General features: G+C 41.5%; 1 protein-coding gene across 1 annotated transcript in view; it reads right to left on the bottom strand.

Annotated features, from left to right (window-relative positions):
* Nucleotides 1-9,481: 9,481 nt before the first annotated feature.
* Nucleotides 9,482-13,201, bottom strand: part of WIF1 (Wnt inhibitory factor 1) — a 53,676-nt gene continuing 49,956 nt past the window's right edge. The window contains exons 9-10 of the mRNA XM_077807752.1: nt 12,948-13,043; nt 9,482-9,603 (exon numbers count right to left, since the gene is read on the bottom strand). Of these exons, the coding sequence (XP_077663878.1) occupies nt 9,482-9,603; nt 12,948-13,043 (218 nt within the window). The remainder of the gene's footprint in view (nt 9,604-12,947; nt 13,044-13,201) is intronic.

Here is a 13,201-nt window from a genome sequence, read left to right as displayed (position 1 = left end):
TTACCCCTGAACCCCCTCCCTCCACACCCCCTCCCATCCCCAAACTCCATCCCAGCGCCCTCACTCCCACCCGCTGCCCCAGCCCGGAGCCTGCACCCAGCAACCAAACTCCCTCCCAGAGCCTGCACCCCTCCTGCACCGCAATCCCCTGCCCCAGCCCAGAGCCTGCAGCCCAGACCTCTACCCCCAACCCAAACTCCCTCCCAGAGCCTTAGGCAGGTGGGGGTGGGGGCGGAGTTGCGGGGGGGGCGGGTTCTGGGCACCACCAAAATTTCTACAAACCTGCCACTCCTGCCTGTGGGTAGGGTGTTGACTGGAGACTTGGGTTTGAGTCTCTACTTTGCCACAGACTTTGTGTTACCTTAGTTTGTCTGGGCCTTAATTCCCCATCTCTAAAATAGGGATAGAAGTAATTCCTTCTGTGACATACCCTAGCACCCCCATATTTACCAGGTGATATGATTATGATATGTTTTATGCACAGTATGCCTTGTTAGGTATCATTCTAAAATTCTTCATCTGTTAAACATTAATATCCTGTTGGATTGTATGTGCTGTCATTGTATCTGAAATTATGAATATTGAATATTGACTATGTACCATGATATAAATGTGTTTGCTCCTGGAGTGACACCCACAAGGCAGTTTGCATCCAGTCTAGCCAGCACATTGTGGATGAACCATTCAAAGTAATGGCCCATTAAGAAACACAATAAGCCATAGAAGAAGCTTATCCTCGCCGGGTGGGCTTTCCTGTGGACACTTCAGCCAGTCTATGAATAATGGCTGCTAAGATTTCTTGAAGCATGCAAGGGTATGTGACTAGATCATGTGATATTGGACACTATCTTGTGCCTGTATTTTTCCACAAACTCTGCTGGGGACTTTGCTTGGAACAATGAAGTTTCCTCCACATGGAAGAAGCTATAAAAGGGACATCATCACAGGGCTTCACTCCCCCTTCAACACAACACCTGGAAACACCTTAGGAACAAAGACTGAACTGGAGAAGGGGGTCTGAGGTGGGAAAGAAAGAATTCCAGCCTGTGTATGGAAGAGTAGTGGACTGTTTCTACCATCAGGGTGAGACACTACTTAATTCAAATCCTGTCTAGTTTATAGAACTTACATTGCAGTTTTGTTTTGTTTCTTAGGTAATCTACTTTCAGCTGTACATTTATTACTTATAATCTCTTAAAATCTATCTTTCTGTAGTTAATACATCTGTTTTATATTTTTTATCTAAAACAGTGTGTTTGAAGTACAAAAGGGAAATCTGCTCAGGAACAGGGGCTGGTGCATTGTCCTCTCCACATCGGGGAAGGGATGGACTGGGTAATAAATGTATACTTGTCAGGCTTTTGACCAGGACAAAATGGTATAGTTCTGAGGTCCTAGGCTGGGGAGCTGTGTGGGACTGGCTGGAGCCTCTCTATTGTTGGCTCATGAATAGCTAGTGAAAGCATTCATGTACCTGCAGCTGGGTGTGTCCCTGTTAGTGTATGGCTGTGTAAGTGCAAGTCCTGGAGAGAACTGCAGCTTGTCACAGTCTCACAGTGTGAGGGGGACCCAGACTGGTATGCCAGAGGGCTCAGCGGTACCCCAGTTCCAGGTTGCACCTCGGGGAAGTCCATCACATCTCCCTGCTCATAGGGGTGTTGTGAAGGTGAATATATCAAAGATATATTAAAGATATATTTGACAGTACTGGGGACCTATTAGTCCCTTAGATAAATGTGCTTTGCTACTTAAAGCTTCCTAGTGTGGAGCTGTTGATTTGAAAATGAAATGGTTGAAATGCAGTAGCTCAGCCCTCTCCCAAACTTTGCCTGTTCCTCAAGAAATAAGATTTTTTGGTCTGCCCAGGAGGCTGGCTAAGATTTGTAAAGCTACCTGTGCCTTTTGGACACCTCATTGTTATTCATTTTAATGGCAGTTGTGTCCGAATATCTTAGGGAAACGCAACCATCTCTCGTAATTTTTTTGAATGCTAAATCAATCCAGATTAGTTATCTATAGAACTTGGATCATTTCTCTTCCACACTTTAAAGATGGGGGCTATGGCAGCTAGAACACAAAGACCTGCGTTAACTAGCTGTGTCTCTGACAGGAAAATAATTATTCATGGTCAGACATGCACCAGTTTGGTTAAAAATGGAAATAATTATACAGGAGTGAGCCTCATCTGCTGCTTTGCAGTTAATTTACAATCAGTTTGTGTAGGGTTTCCTTGAAGGCAACAGTGCAAAAAGGCACTGTACTCATAAGGATGAAAGTGTTTTTACAGCCCAGTGGCCATCTCTGGCCAAATGGACACATCTGTCTCTTAGCTCAGTATCTTCTTGGATAGAGAAGATCAGACTCTTGATGAACAGCAGGGCATAACGGGATGATAATGCAGATGTCTTAAATATGAAGCAATTTACTGGAGACACCTTTTAGTGAATATCTCCCATTTTTCAATTTCCAAGACTGTATTGCAGGCTGAGATTTTGGAGTGGAGACATAAAGGTGTAAAGTTCCAAGGAAGTAGTAGCTTGAATCCCACATCGCTGTTGTAAATGCACTAGCTTACATTTTTTGGCAATGCTACCAACTACAAATCTTTCCCAAATGTTATTAAAACATTGGTCCCTTTTTCTGAATTCATGTCTTAATTAATTCAGTTCTTTGGTGTTTTTTTAATTGATTTTCTCATACATGCACTTTCTATCCCCCAAAGATAATGGAAGAGATTTTTAATAATTTCTTGTCTACTGACAAAATTGTTTCCATCACCCCAATAGAATTCTTCTATAGGGATTCCAGGTGATTTAGTGGAACTACTGGTGACAGACAAGCTGATAAGCTGCAGACTGCCGCTGCTAAATTCAGCCAACAAATGTCAGGTATCTTTAAAAAAACAGGAGTACTTGTGGCACCTTAGAGACTAACAACTTTATTTGAGCATAAGCTTTTTGGGCTATAGCCCACTTCATCAGATGCATAGAATGGAACATATAGCAAGAAGATATATACACATACAGAGAACATGAAAAGGTGGAAGTTGCCACACCAACTCTAAGAGGCTAATTAATTAAGATGAGCTATTATCAGCAGGAGATAAACCGGACAGTCTCTACGCAAAAGAATAAATGGACACAAATCTGACATCAGGAATCATAATATTCAAAAACCAGTAAGAGAACACTTCAACCTCTCTGGTTACTCAGTAACAGACTTAAAGGTGGTAATTTTGCAACAGAAAAGCTTCAAGAACAGACTCCAACAAAAACTGCTGAACTAGAATTAATTTGCAAACTAGATACCATTAACTTGAGCTTGAATAGAGACTGGGAGTGGCTGGGTCATTGCACAAATTGAATCTATTTCCCCATGTTAAGTATCCTCACACTTTCTTGTCAACTGTCTGAAATGGGCCATCTTGATTATCACTTCAAAAATTTTTTTCCTCCTGCTGATAATAGCTCATCTTAATTAATTAGCATCTTAGAGTTGGTATGGCAACTTCCACCTTTTCATGTTCTCTGTATGTATATATATCTTATTATATGTTCCATTCTATGCATCCAATGAAATGAGCTGTAGCCCATGAAAGCTTATACTCTAATAAATTTATTAGTCTCTAAGGTGCCACAAATACTCCTGTTCTTTTTGCGGACACAGACTAACACGGCTGCTAGTCTGAAAGATAGCTTTTATTTTCCTTTGGGTTCCCAAAATCTCATAATTTTGATACATGGAAATGTTTTTGGATATGCACCATAGAAATCCTTCTAAAAAAACATTGCAGCCTCAGGTCTTAACTTTAAGAGGAAGTGTGTTATGGGCTGTATGAAATAGAATATGTCAGAGGCTGGCTTTGTGTTAATGTTGTTGTCAAAGGTTATGCGTACATATTTGCATGTGGGTGATTTCTTTTAGTTAGGAACTATTTTGTGGTACTGTACACACACTGGACGACGTTGAGAACTTTTCTTGGGTAACAATCATGCTCCATTTATGGTGAATGACTTTTCCACTAGCACAAGGCACTGGTGAAATTAAAAAAGGAGCACTTAATGCTTTGGGAGCAACAGCAAAAGTGTTTCAGTCTGAAATAATAAGTGTTGATCATTTTTATGAACATAATTTATAGGAGCTCTTTAGCAACTGCACTGAAAATGCCCATGGCTGAAATGCCAGGAGGGTTCTTTTGGTTAGTAGTAATTCAACACTTTTAAAATTCTCCTTTTCAAAAGCTGCACATCTGGGGGGGGGGTGAGGGTGGGGGAGGGGGGGAGTGGGGCCTGGCCATGGCCATGTAATAAACAGCAGACTCACGTGTTCATTGCATTTACAGTTTCTTGCCCATTTCACCTGGGAATGCATCTATCATTCCAACCCTCTGGGCAGTTTTCAGATCACCACTTCTATATGAAAAATGGGCCTGTCACTAAAGTGTTCCCTTCATTCTCACAAACGTCACATTCCTACCACCCCCTTGCCCATAGATACATACATACCTCTAGCATCCGCCACCCACCCCCAGCTAAAGAGCAGGAAGTCAAAATTCAGTTTTAGACCACTGAACATTTTAGGAGCCAGTGTCTTACAAACCAGCTGGGCTGGAACTGGTTGCATTAGTATCAATCTTTTAACTTTATTTTTAGGGTTCTTACTTAAGTGGCGCCCGTGCTTTGTACTGTGCAAGATGCAGGTAAAGACATGAGGCCAGATTTGTAAAGGTGTTTCAGGTACCTAAAGATGGAGTAGCTGCCTAGTCGATTTTTTCCAAAAGCGCCCAGTTGGAATCAATAGGAGTTTGCCCTGGCCTCTTTTTAAACGCCTACCAAGCACCAATCTGCATCTTTAGGCAGCTAAGTAAATACCTTTGCAAATCTGGCCCATAAGCCTTTAGATTACAACCTAAAACAGAGAAAAATACCCTGGGAGACTCAGCTGGCTTAGCATGCATGTCTGTATGAGGAGGTGATGGGGTGATGTTGACGTGAGGTTACAGTTGTGATCCCCACAGGACAAATGGATTTCCGCAGGGATCTGAGTCAAGCATTGGAGGCAGCTAGACACACTGGGTGACAGGTTATTCCATGCAAGAAAGGTGGCATGGACTGAAGTACTAGGACATGAGTGGGAGACTGGCATCACAGAAGTTAGGATGCGATGAGAGAAGCAGAGACGTAGGTGGGGGTTTGATTGGGCTGAGTCTTCAAGACATGGATGACATACTCAGCTGTGATTTGGCAGGCAAGCGGGGAGCTGCGGAGGGGGCTGAGGAGCGGGAGTAGTGTGTTTACTACCACTCATTTCTAATGCTGTGGTGCTTATTTGGCTTAGCCCTGGTACGTCACAAGATACTGGACTTTGAAACTGCAGTAGCATTATCTATAGAAAGCTATTTTACATACTCTTTAGCTGTTTCTTTTATTTAGTAGTTTCTCTTCCTCTCAGGGCTGTGCAGCTGGACTTGTGGTGCAATGAAATCTGAATGTATAGGTAGCAGGCTATGACAGATAGGATCACTGGTTTGTTTTTTATTAAAGCTCTCTCAACTATTTCTAAAACAGGTTTTCTGTCAAATGTGTGGAATATACCACATGCACAATGGCATGATGTGGAATGAAGGGTCTTATTTGTAATTGCTGGGGACGACCTGGTGAAATGTAGGAGTTGGAACTCGTTCCATCAATAGCTTTTTACCCTGTTATACCCTAACACAGTCTACGTACCTTAGACGTTGTGTAGACAAGTGCAAAACCTAATAAACCCTTAAATCTGGACTTAAATTCTTTAATTAAACTTGCACAGAATAATTTTTTCACTATAGACTACTTAAATGAAGAGGAAAAAAACATTTTAATTGTCTAGGTACTTTTCATGTTCCTTTAATCTGTACTTTTACAATTTCCATGGCAAGTTCATGAGTCAGGTGATACTAAACTCTCTCCTCTAAAACCTTATTTTTAGGCCCTGATGACCTTGCAGCAGCAACATATGCCCTTGGGTCACGAGGCTGTTAGCCATCTGTTGCAGCTTGTTCAGAATAGAGCAGCAGGGTTTAACCAATCATGGTGTCCTCTCCCTCTGCCTTCACACAAGTTATCTAAGACGTGAGGGACTGGCTTTAAACTGGTAGTGCTGATTGTTAAAGCACTGCTTATAAGTCCCGCTATAGGACCTCCTCCTAGAGCTTTGATCTGGTAGGAATTTGTGTTTGGACACCACTTGCCGCTCAGTCTTTCTTCACTTCGTTAAAAAAAGCCTCAGATCATTTCCCCAAAACATTCCCTCCCCCAGGGCAATGACCACTGTTGTGCTCGACATTATCACTTTCCTCTCCCATTCTACTTCCCATCTTTTGGTCTGTTTTGAATTTTAAGAGGGTGGCTTATGAAAAGCCCAGGACTGAATGGCAGCAGAGCCTGCACTCTGCTCTCACCCCCCACAGCTGGGCGCTCTAGCTCTGGCTGAGGCTAACACAGACTGGCAGGGCACTAGGGGAATTTTGTACTGTCTGTACCTCTTTCGTACAGTGGCCAGCTTTTTAAAAGGAACATTTATGTCACCACAGTCAGTAGCCTCCAGGAAGTGGGGAGGTCTTCCGGCTGCTCTGGAGCCAAGGCTGTATGCCATGGGGAGAGTTTGCCTTGCAGAGGAGTTTACAGATACATCCCTGTTCATAGCAGGATTACAGTCTAAGGGACTAGCCGGCAAGGGGTTCCATCTGTGTTCCTGCAGCTAGAGGGTGGGTTGAGGTGTGCACACATGGCCATGGGCCTTTAGCGGCTCTCTGTTGCTGTTGAGAGCTCTGGCATCACATCAGCATGGTGGGGAAGTTCTTCTGCAGTGGGAACTGGAGTACTGCATCTTTTCCTATGCCCAGCTGCTCTGCTCTTTACCTTTAAGCACATGAGGATAGCCATACTGGGTCAGACCAAAGGTCCATCTAGCCCAGTATCCTGTCTTCCAACAGTGGCCAGTGCCAGAGGCTTCAGAGGCAATGAACAGAACAGGGCAATTAGTGAGTCATCCATCCCCTGTTGTCCAGTCCCAGCTTCTACTAATCAGAGGTTTAGGGACACCTAGAGCATGGGGTTGCTTCGTTGACCATGGTTGCTAATAGCCATTGAATGATCTGTTCTCCATGAACTTATCTAATTCTTTTTTTAACACAGTTATACTTTTGGCCTTCACTACATCCCCTGGCAATGAGTTCCACAGGTTGACTGTGTGAAGCAGTACTTCCTTATGTTTGTGTGAAACCTGCTGCCTGGTTATTTCTTAGGGTGACCCCTGGTTCTTGTGTTATGTGAAGAGTAAATCACACTTCCTTATTCACTTTCTCCACACTGTTCATGATTTTATACACCGCTGTGATAGCCCCCCCTTAGTTGTCTCTTTTCTAATGTGAACAGTCCCAGTCTTTTTAATCTCGGTTCATAGGGAAACTGTTTTATACCCCTAATTATTTTTGTTGCCCTTTCTGCACTGCTACTGTTGTACATGTTTTTTCTGTTCTCCATCTCCAGCAGGCTACACTCTGTGTCAAGAAGTGTGAAACTGATTTTTGACACCCTATATATTACTAGGCAGGAGGAGTTAACTCGTGAAGACGGACAATAAATGGGCCTGATCCTACAGTCCTTACTCATCCATGTACAGGAGTGTTGCCTAAGTAAGAGCTGCTATAGTTCTTCCATCATGAATCAATCCCTCCTGTCTGTTAATCTTAGCCTCTAATGTACCGACATCTTTTTCAGATGTTCAGGTGCGCAGAACAAAGGCAGTACAGAGAGGTACTGTCCCTATGTTTCATATGATTCTGTATGCCCCAAATGGCATTGTTTTGTAACTATCTCACATTGCAAGCTCTCTGATGAGCCAGGGGCATATAACGAGGCACCCATGTCTTGCTCACTTTTTGAGCACAACAGAATACGTGGGCCTAGTCTCTTAACAAAGAGGTGTCATCAGGGACGAACCATTTACTCATAAGTCGCCCATCCTAAAGGAAACTGAAGTGCAAATTAAAGCTGCCCAAGTGTTTATATCCAGACCCTGTGCTTGCAAGGTAGAGCACTAATTATGATCCCAACAAGCTAAATCTGTATTGGTATTTCTATTCTACTGGGCCAGATCCCCATTTACACTAAGGCCCCTTTACACTGCCAGCGTGATGCAAAGGGACCTTAATGTTAATGAGATTCACGCCCTATTGTTTTTATTAACGCATGGATCTTTGGGACATGATCACGGCCTATGCGGTTAAGCTCTGTATACCACGCATGTGTGTGATGTAGAGAGGAAGGGAGAGAATAGATATCTGTTCATTTGTTTCCAATTTAAAACAAAAACACTATCCTGTAACCATAAACAAGGAGAGAAGCACATGGCAAACATAGTGATCTTAAACCCACTTCCCTGAGCAGTGTTTATACTTAGTTCCTGAAAATCCATGGCGTGTAGTAATTGCACGGACCAGTGTTCAGCATGCATAGTTTGCAGTGCAGGGAGATAACATGAACATTCTCTTGAGAGATCCTGTGAAATTATTGTGGAATCTGCCATTTGTTGCCATCTCCTCCTTTCCAAATGCAAAAATGTGCTCTTTTGAAGTATTTTTATAAGCCCCAGGGTAAAATACTATCTGTCAGGGATGATGTACCAATATCTGGGGAGGGGGAAATCAGTGAAAAAAGAAGAGTTGGGGTGATTTCTCTAATTTTTAGAAGTGGCATCCAACTGCCCTAGAGCTCACATCCCTTCAACATGTCACTAGTGAAATTATAACAGACCACGCCCTCAAAAAACTAAAGCAGCATCTTTATTTTGTACATAACCATCAGTATAAAAAGTTTATTACATAAGAGCTGTTTTGTTTACAATATATTATATTGCTTCAAGCCAATGCAAAAAGTTCATACATTATAGTTCTACTTTGTTTACAATATATTATATTGTTCAAATGACATAGTGTATATTTAATACAGAGCACTGCAAAATTGTTATGACCTACGATATTGTTGTATTGAGGTTTTTTTTAAATTAGGAAACTTTTTTGTAATTGTTCTAAGTACATGATAGTAACAATGCAAAACCAACCCTGACTGTTGCTTAGGCAAACTCTCTAATCATCAGACCAACCCAGGGCAGCTTCTACAAAATGCTTCACTTGGATATTGTTTCATTTTTGGAAAATATTTGCAGCTACATAATCAAAAAGGAAAGTTTAAACATTACTGAAATATAGTACAAAACACTGTCCAAAGCACTGAAACAAGAAGCCTATATAATCGTGCTAAAGAAGGATTTATAAAACTTAAAAGGAATAGTAAATATCAGCTCAGTGGTTTATAATGAAGCTAATAAAATTCAGGCCAGTAATCTTAACTGTAATGAACAGCATTTTAACATTCAACACATGAAAGGTTAATGAAGGCTATGAACTTTGTGTAACATAAAACGTTTCAGATGTTTGAGTTCACCAGATATAATTGGATTCGGGTGGAACATGCCTCTCTTCAGCCTTTTTAGGTGAAGGCGTGTGCTGTCTGTGCTTGGGGTCTGTCGGCCTCAGGGCACTCATAATGCTGGCTCCATACCCTGAAAAATTGAGAAAGAAACTACAAAAGCAGACTCCTGGTTCACTGTTAACATTTCAAACTAAAAAAGTTTTTCCCATGGGAATGTAGGGAATTTTAATACACATCACACAGGTCCCCACAGGAAAAAATGGGTGCCATAAGACAAAAAGTTAATCACGACAGGATGCCGGCTCTCTGGCTTTTACCGTAAGGCTTCCTTATCACAGAATCACTGCACTACAAGTATACTTAGGGCTATGATACTGTGCTAGAGTCACACATGAACAACTCATGTTTGATGGACAGAGAGTCAAAGGCTGCCATTAGAGGTGAGCTTTAAAATGGTATTATTGGTTTGCTGGGCATAAAAATCTCAGTGGAGAACGTGTGTTAATTATGTGCACTTTACTTCGTTTTAAAGCCAAATACAAAGAAAACGAGAATGGCAGCAACAAACACCCAGAAAAATAAATTAAGGATTTGAGATTCTTTGTTACTTTTTATCCCATTTTCAGTTTCAGTATCAGTGTTGTAACTGCAAAAAGAAAAGGAGTACTTGTGGCACCTTAAAGACTATCAAATTGATTAGAATTGTAACTATTTGTTTACAGTTTCATTTACAAATCTAATTACAAAACCTCAAGAGGACATGACTTAAAAACTGAATTTCAGGTTTGCTTTATTTTTTTACCACTTCTCTTTAAGAATACTGTTGTACTGAGAAACCATTTGTTCCAACGGCGCCTGTAACTTTTAAATCAGTGGTGCGAAAACTTTTCCTGTTGTGACCCGCCCCCCCTTACCAGTAATGGAATCTGTCCATGCCCCCTCCTCCATTACAGCCCAGCTGGCTCAGCAGATGAGCTTGGGCTGAAGGCATAGCATGGGGCTGAACTGGGGATGAAGGAGGATGCTGGCCTGGGGGCAGAGCAGGGCTGGGTGGTGCTCCCTCCCCGCCCTCTGTGGGGGCTGGCCCGGGCCCTGCTCTGCACCCCTCTGAACGTTCCTCAGCACTCCCTATGGGGTGTGCCCCACAGTTTGGGGACCACAGGTTTAAACTGTGGGGATTATTTTATTCTTTGTTTTATAGCCATTGACTTTCACAGCCAATGAAGTCACCCCGGAAGTAGCTACATTTTTTCTTTCTTTGAAATTAAACGTGAGTCTGACTGAGAGATACTTGGTTTTATTTGCAGAGTAAAATGAACTCAAGCACAAAGGGCCCTATGCACAGGGCCGCCCAGAGGATTCAGGGGGCCTGGTGTCTTTGGTGGAGGGGTCCTTCTGCTCCAGGTCTTCGGGGCAATTTGGCACCCCCCCGCCACCGAATTGCTGCCGAAGACCCGGAGCGGAAGACGTGGCGGCAGGTCCTTCACTCTGGGTTTGTTCGGCGGCACTGAAGGACCTGCTGCCGAAAACTCTCGTGGGGGCCCCTGCGGGGCCCGGGGCAAATTGCCCCACTTACCCCACCCCACACCCCCAGGCGGCCATGCTTATGCATAGCTTCAGTAAGTTCTACTTAGGCTCGTAATACAGAGGTGAATTCTACCCAGGTGGCCCCCCCCGATGACTGCAAAAGGTGTTTTGCCTAACTAAGAACTGCAGGACTACAGCCAGTCTTTAAACCAACGTATTTATTAACGAGGACTTCAAAGCCCTTGGAGCAGACACTAATGTGCGAATACAGAATCCTTGTACCATGCAGGCATGGTACACATTTTGTGCTTCTCTGGGAGCAGTAAAATGTACATGTATTGACAATGCAAAAATGCTCCCTTGCTAGCTGGTAGGTTAACTTTACAGATGTGTTACAAAAAGATGGCATTAAAATGGATATTGATTTCCAGATACTTGATTTTTAGCTATACTGTGTCTGTTGTACGTGTTAAAGAATTTATTCTTTTGTCGGTGAATGGCATAGTTAGAGAAACAAATATACAATCCGACATCTTCTAAACTGATTCCCAAAGCCTTAATTTTAAACCATAACTCATTCCTGTCAGAGTATGTTTTTGCTTTATAAAAACACTCAGTTATTCTCGGATACATTTTAACATGCACACCTTTCTCTACCCAATGGATCACAGACATAGATTCATAGATATTTAGGTCAGAAGGGACCATTATGATCATCTAGTCAACATTATTTACAATTATTTTAGTTCAATTTGTACTATCATGTACAATGTCTGATGCATTTATTAAGCATATGGCATTAAAAATAAATTGTTCTGAAATTTTCATTTTTACTATATAATAATAAGGAGCAGCTTATACTCGTAACAAATATGCTAATTTTTTCTCTGCCACTTTTCAAATTAACTACTGATAGCAAACTAATAATGTTTACAGCAAACGTATATCTTATGAATGGTTGTATCAAAAAGCTTTCAATACTTCAATTTGTTACTGTTATAGTACTGTGTTTTATGACGTGTAAGGCTGAATTGGAATTTGTCACCTGGATCTAAATTGCTATTTCAAGTCATTTTATAACTTCTTGTTATTGGGAATAGAGTGTATATTAAATATGGAGATCTTGAGGATAAATTCATTCCTGGTTTAACTCCACTGAAGTCATCAGTTGCCTACACGTTGCACTAGGTGTCAAATGGATCAGCAAGCGGAAAACAATTAAATTATCATTTTCAACAAATGTAACATTGAGATCAACGCATTTTGGAACCGTTAAGTCTGGTGTAAAAAAAAAAAAGTCAATTAACACCCCTACACACACCTAAATTTTAACCTGCTTTAAAGTTGGCTGAAAATTGGAGGGAAGATTTTGCCAAAACTTTGTCTATTTCTCTGAAATTTTGAAAAAATCCAATCAGCTCTAAACCCCTATGTAATATATTTTTATTTATAGAAATGTCTATCCAATGTTCTGAAAGCCTGATCCAAAGCCCCACCGATGTCAATGGGAATCATGTTGTTAGAGTATAATGTGTGCACAGCAGATACAGCAGGGCGCACTTTCCAAGATTCTCATTGACTTCAGTGGGGTTTGAATCAGTCTCACCGCATGGGCAGAACATAAATTAGGTCACCTAGAAATTTTCTCTGTACCAAATTTTAGAATTCCCAATAGGCAAAAAAGTGAAGTTAATCACTGTAGAGTAGTTTTGAATTGTTTTATTCCTTTTTTGTAATTAATATACAGTTCAACAAAAAGTTTAAGTATTGAAAATGTTTGGGATAATTATTTTTATGCATACATTTAAAAAAAATTAAAGGATTATTAACTAAGGAGAGTGTTTTGTTTCTAGTGATTGTGTAGTAGCTTTGAGCCAGCCATTTATAGATGCAAGATGATCTGTGAAAAGCTCCGGTATGGATTCTCAGAGCTTTGTTCTCACTTACTTTTGTTGCAATGTCTTCCATGCCAGCCTTCTTTGCATTGACATTTGTTAGGTTCCACACAGGTTCCATATGATCCACAACCAGGTTCACAGACAGCTGTAATCAAGTGAGAACATGAATTCAACGTCCTTACATTTCACTCTGAGATAAAGTTATAGTTGCTTTCCCTGCTATTCTTTAGAATGTTAGTTTTGGCATGGCCAAGGCCGCTAGCAGTAAATCTATATTTTAAATTGACTGTGCAGAATTCTGAA

This window comes from Eretmochelys imbricata, chromosome 1 (genome assembly GCF_965152235.1).
Source record: "Eretmochelys imbricata isolate rEreImb1 chromosome 1, rEreImb1.hap1, whole genome shotgun sequence".
NCBI lineage: Eukaryota > Metazoa > Chordata > Testudines > Cheloniidae > Eretmochelys > Eretmochelys imbricata.
Note: the sequence above shows the minus strand (reverse complement) of the source record. Positions and strands in the feature narration are given on the sequence as shown.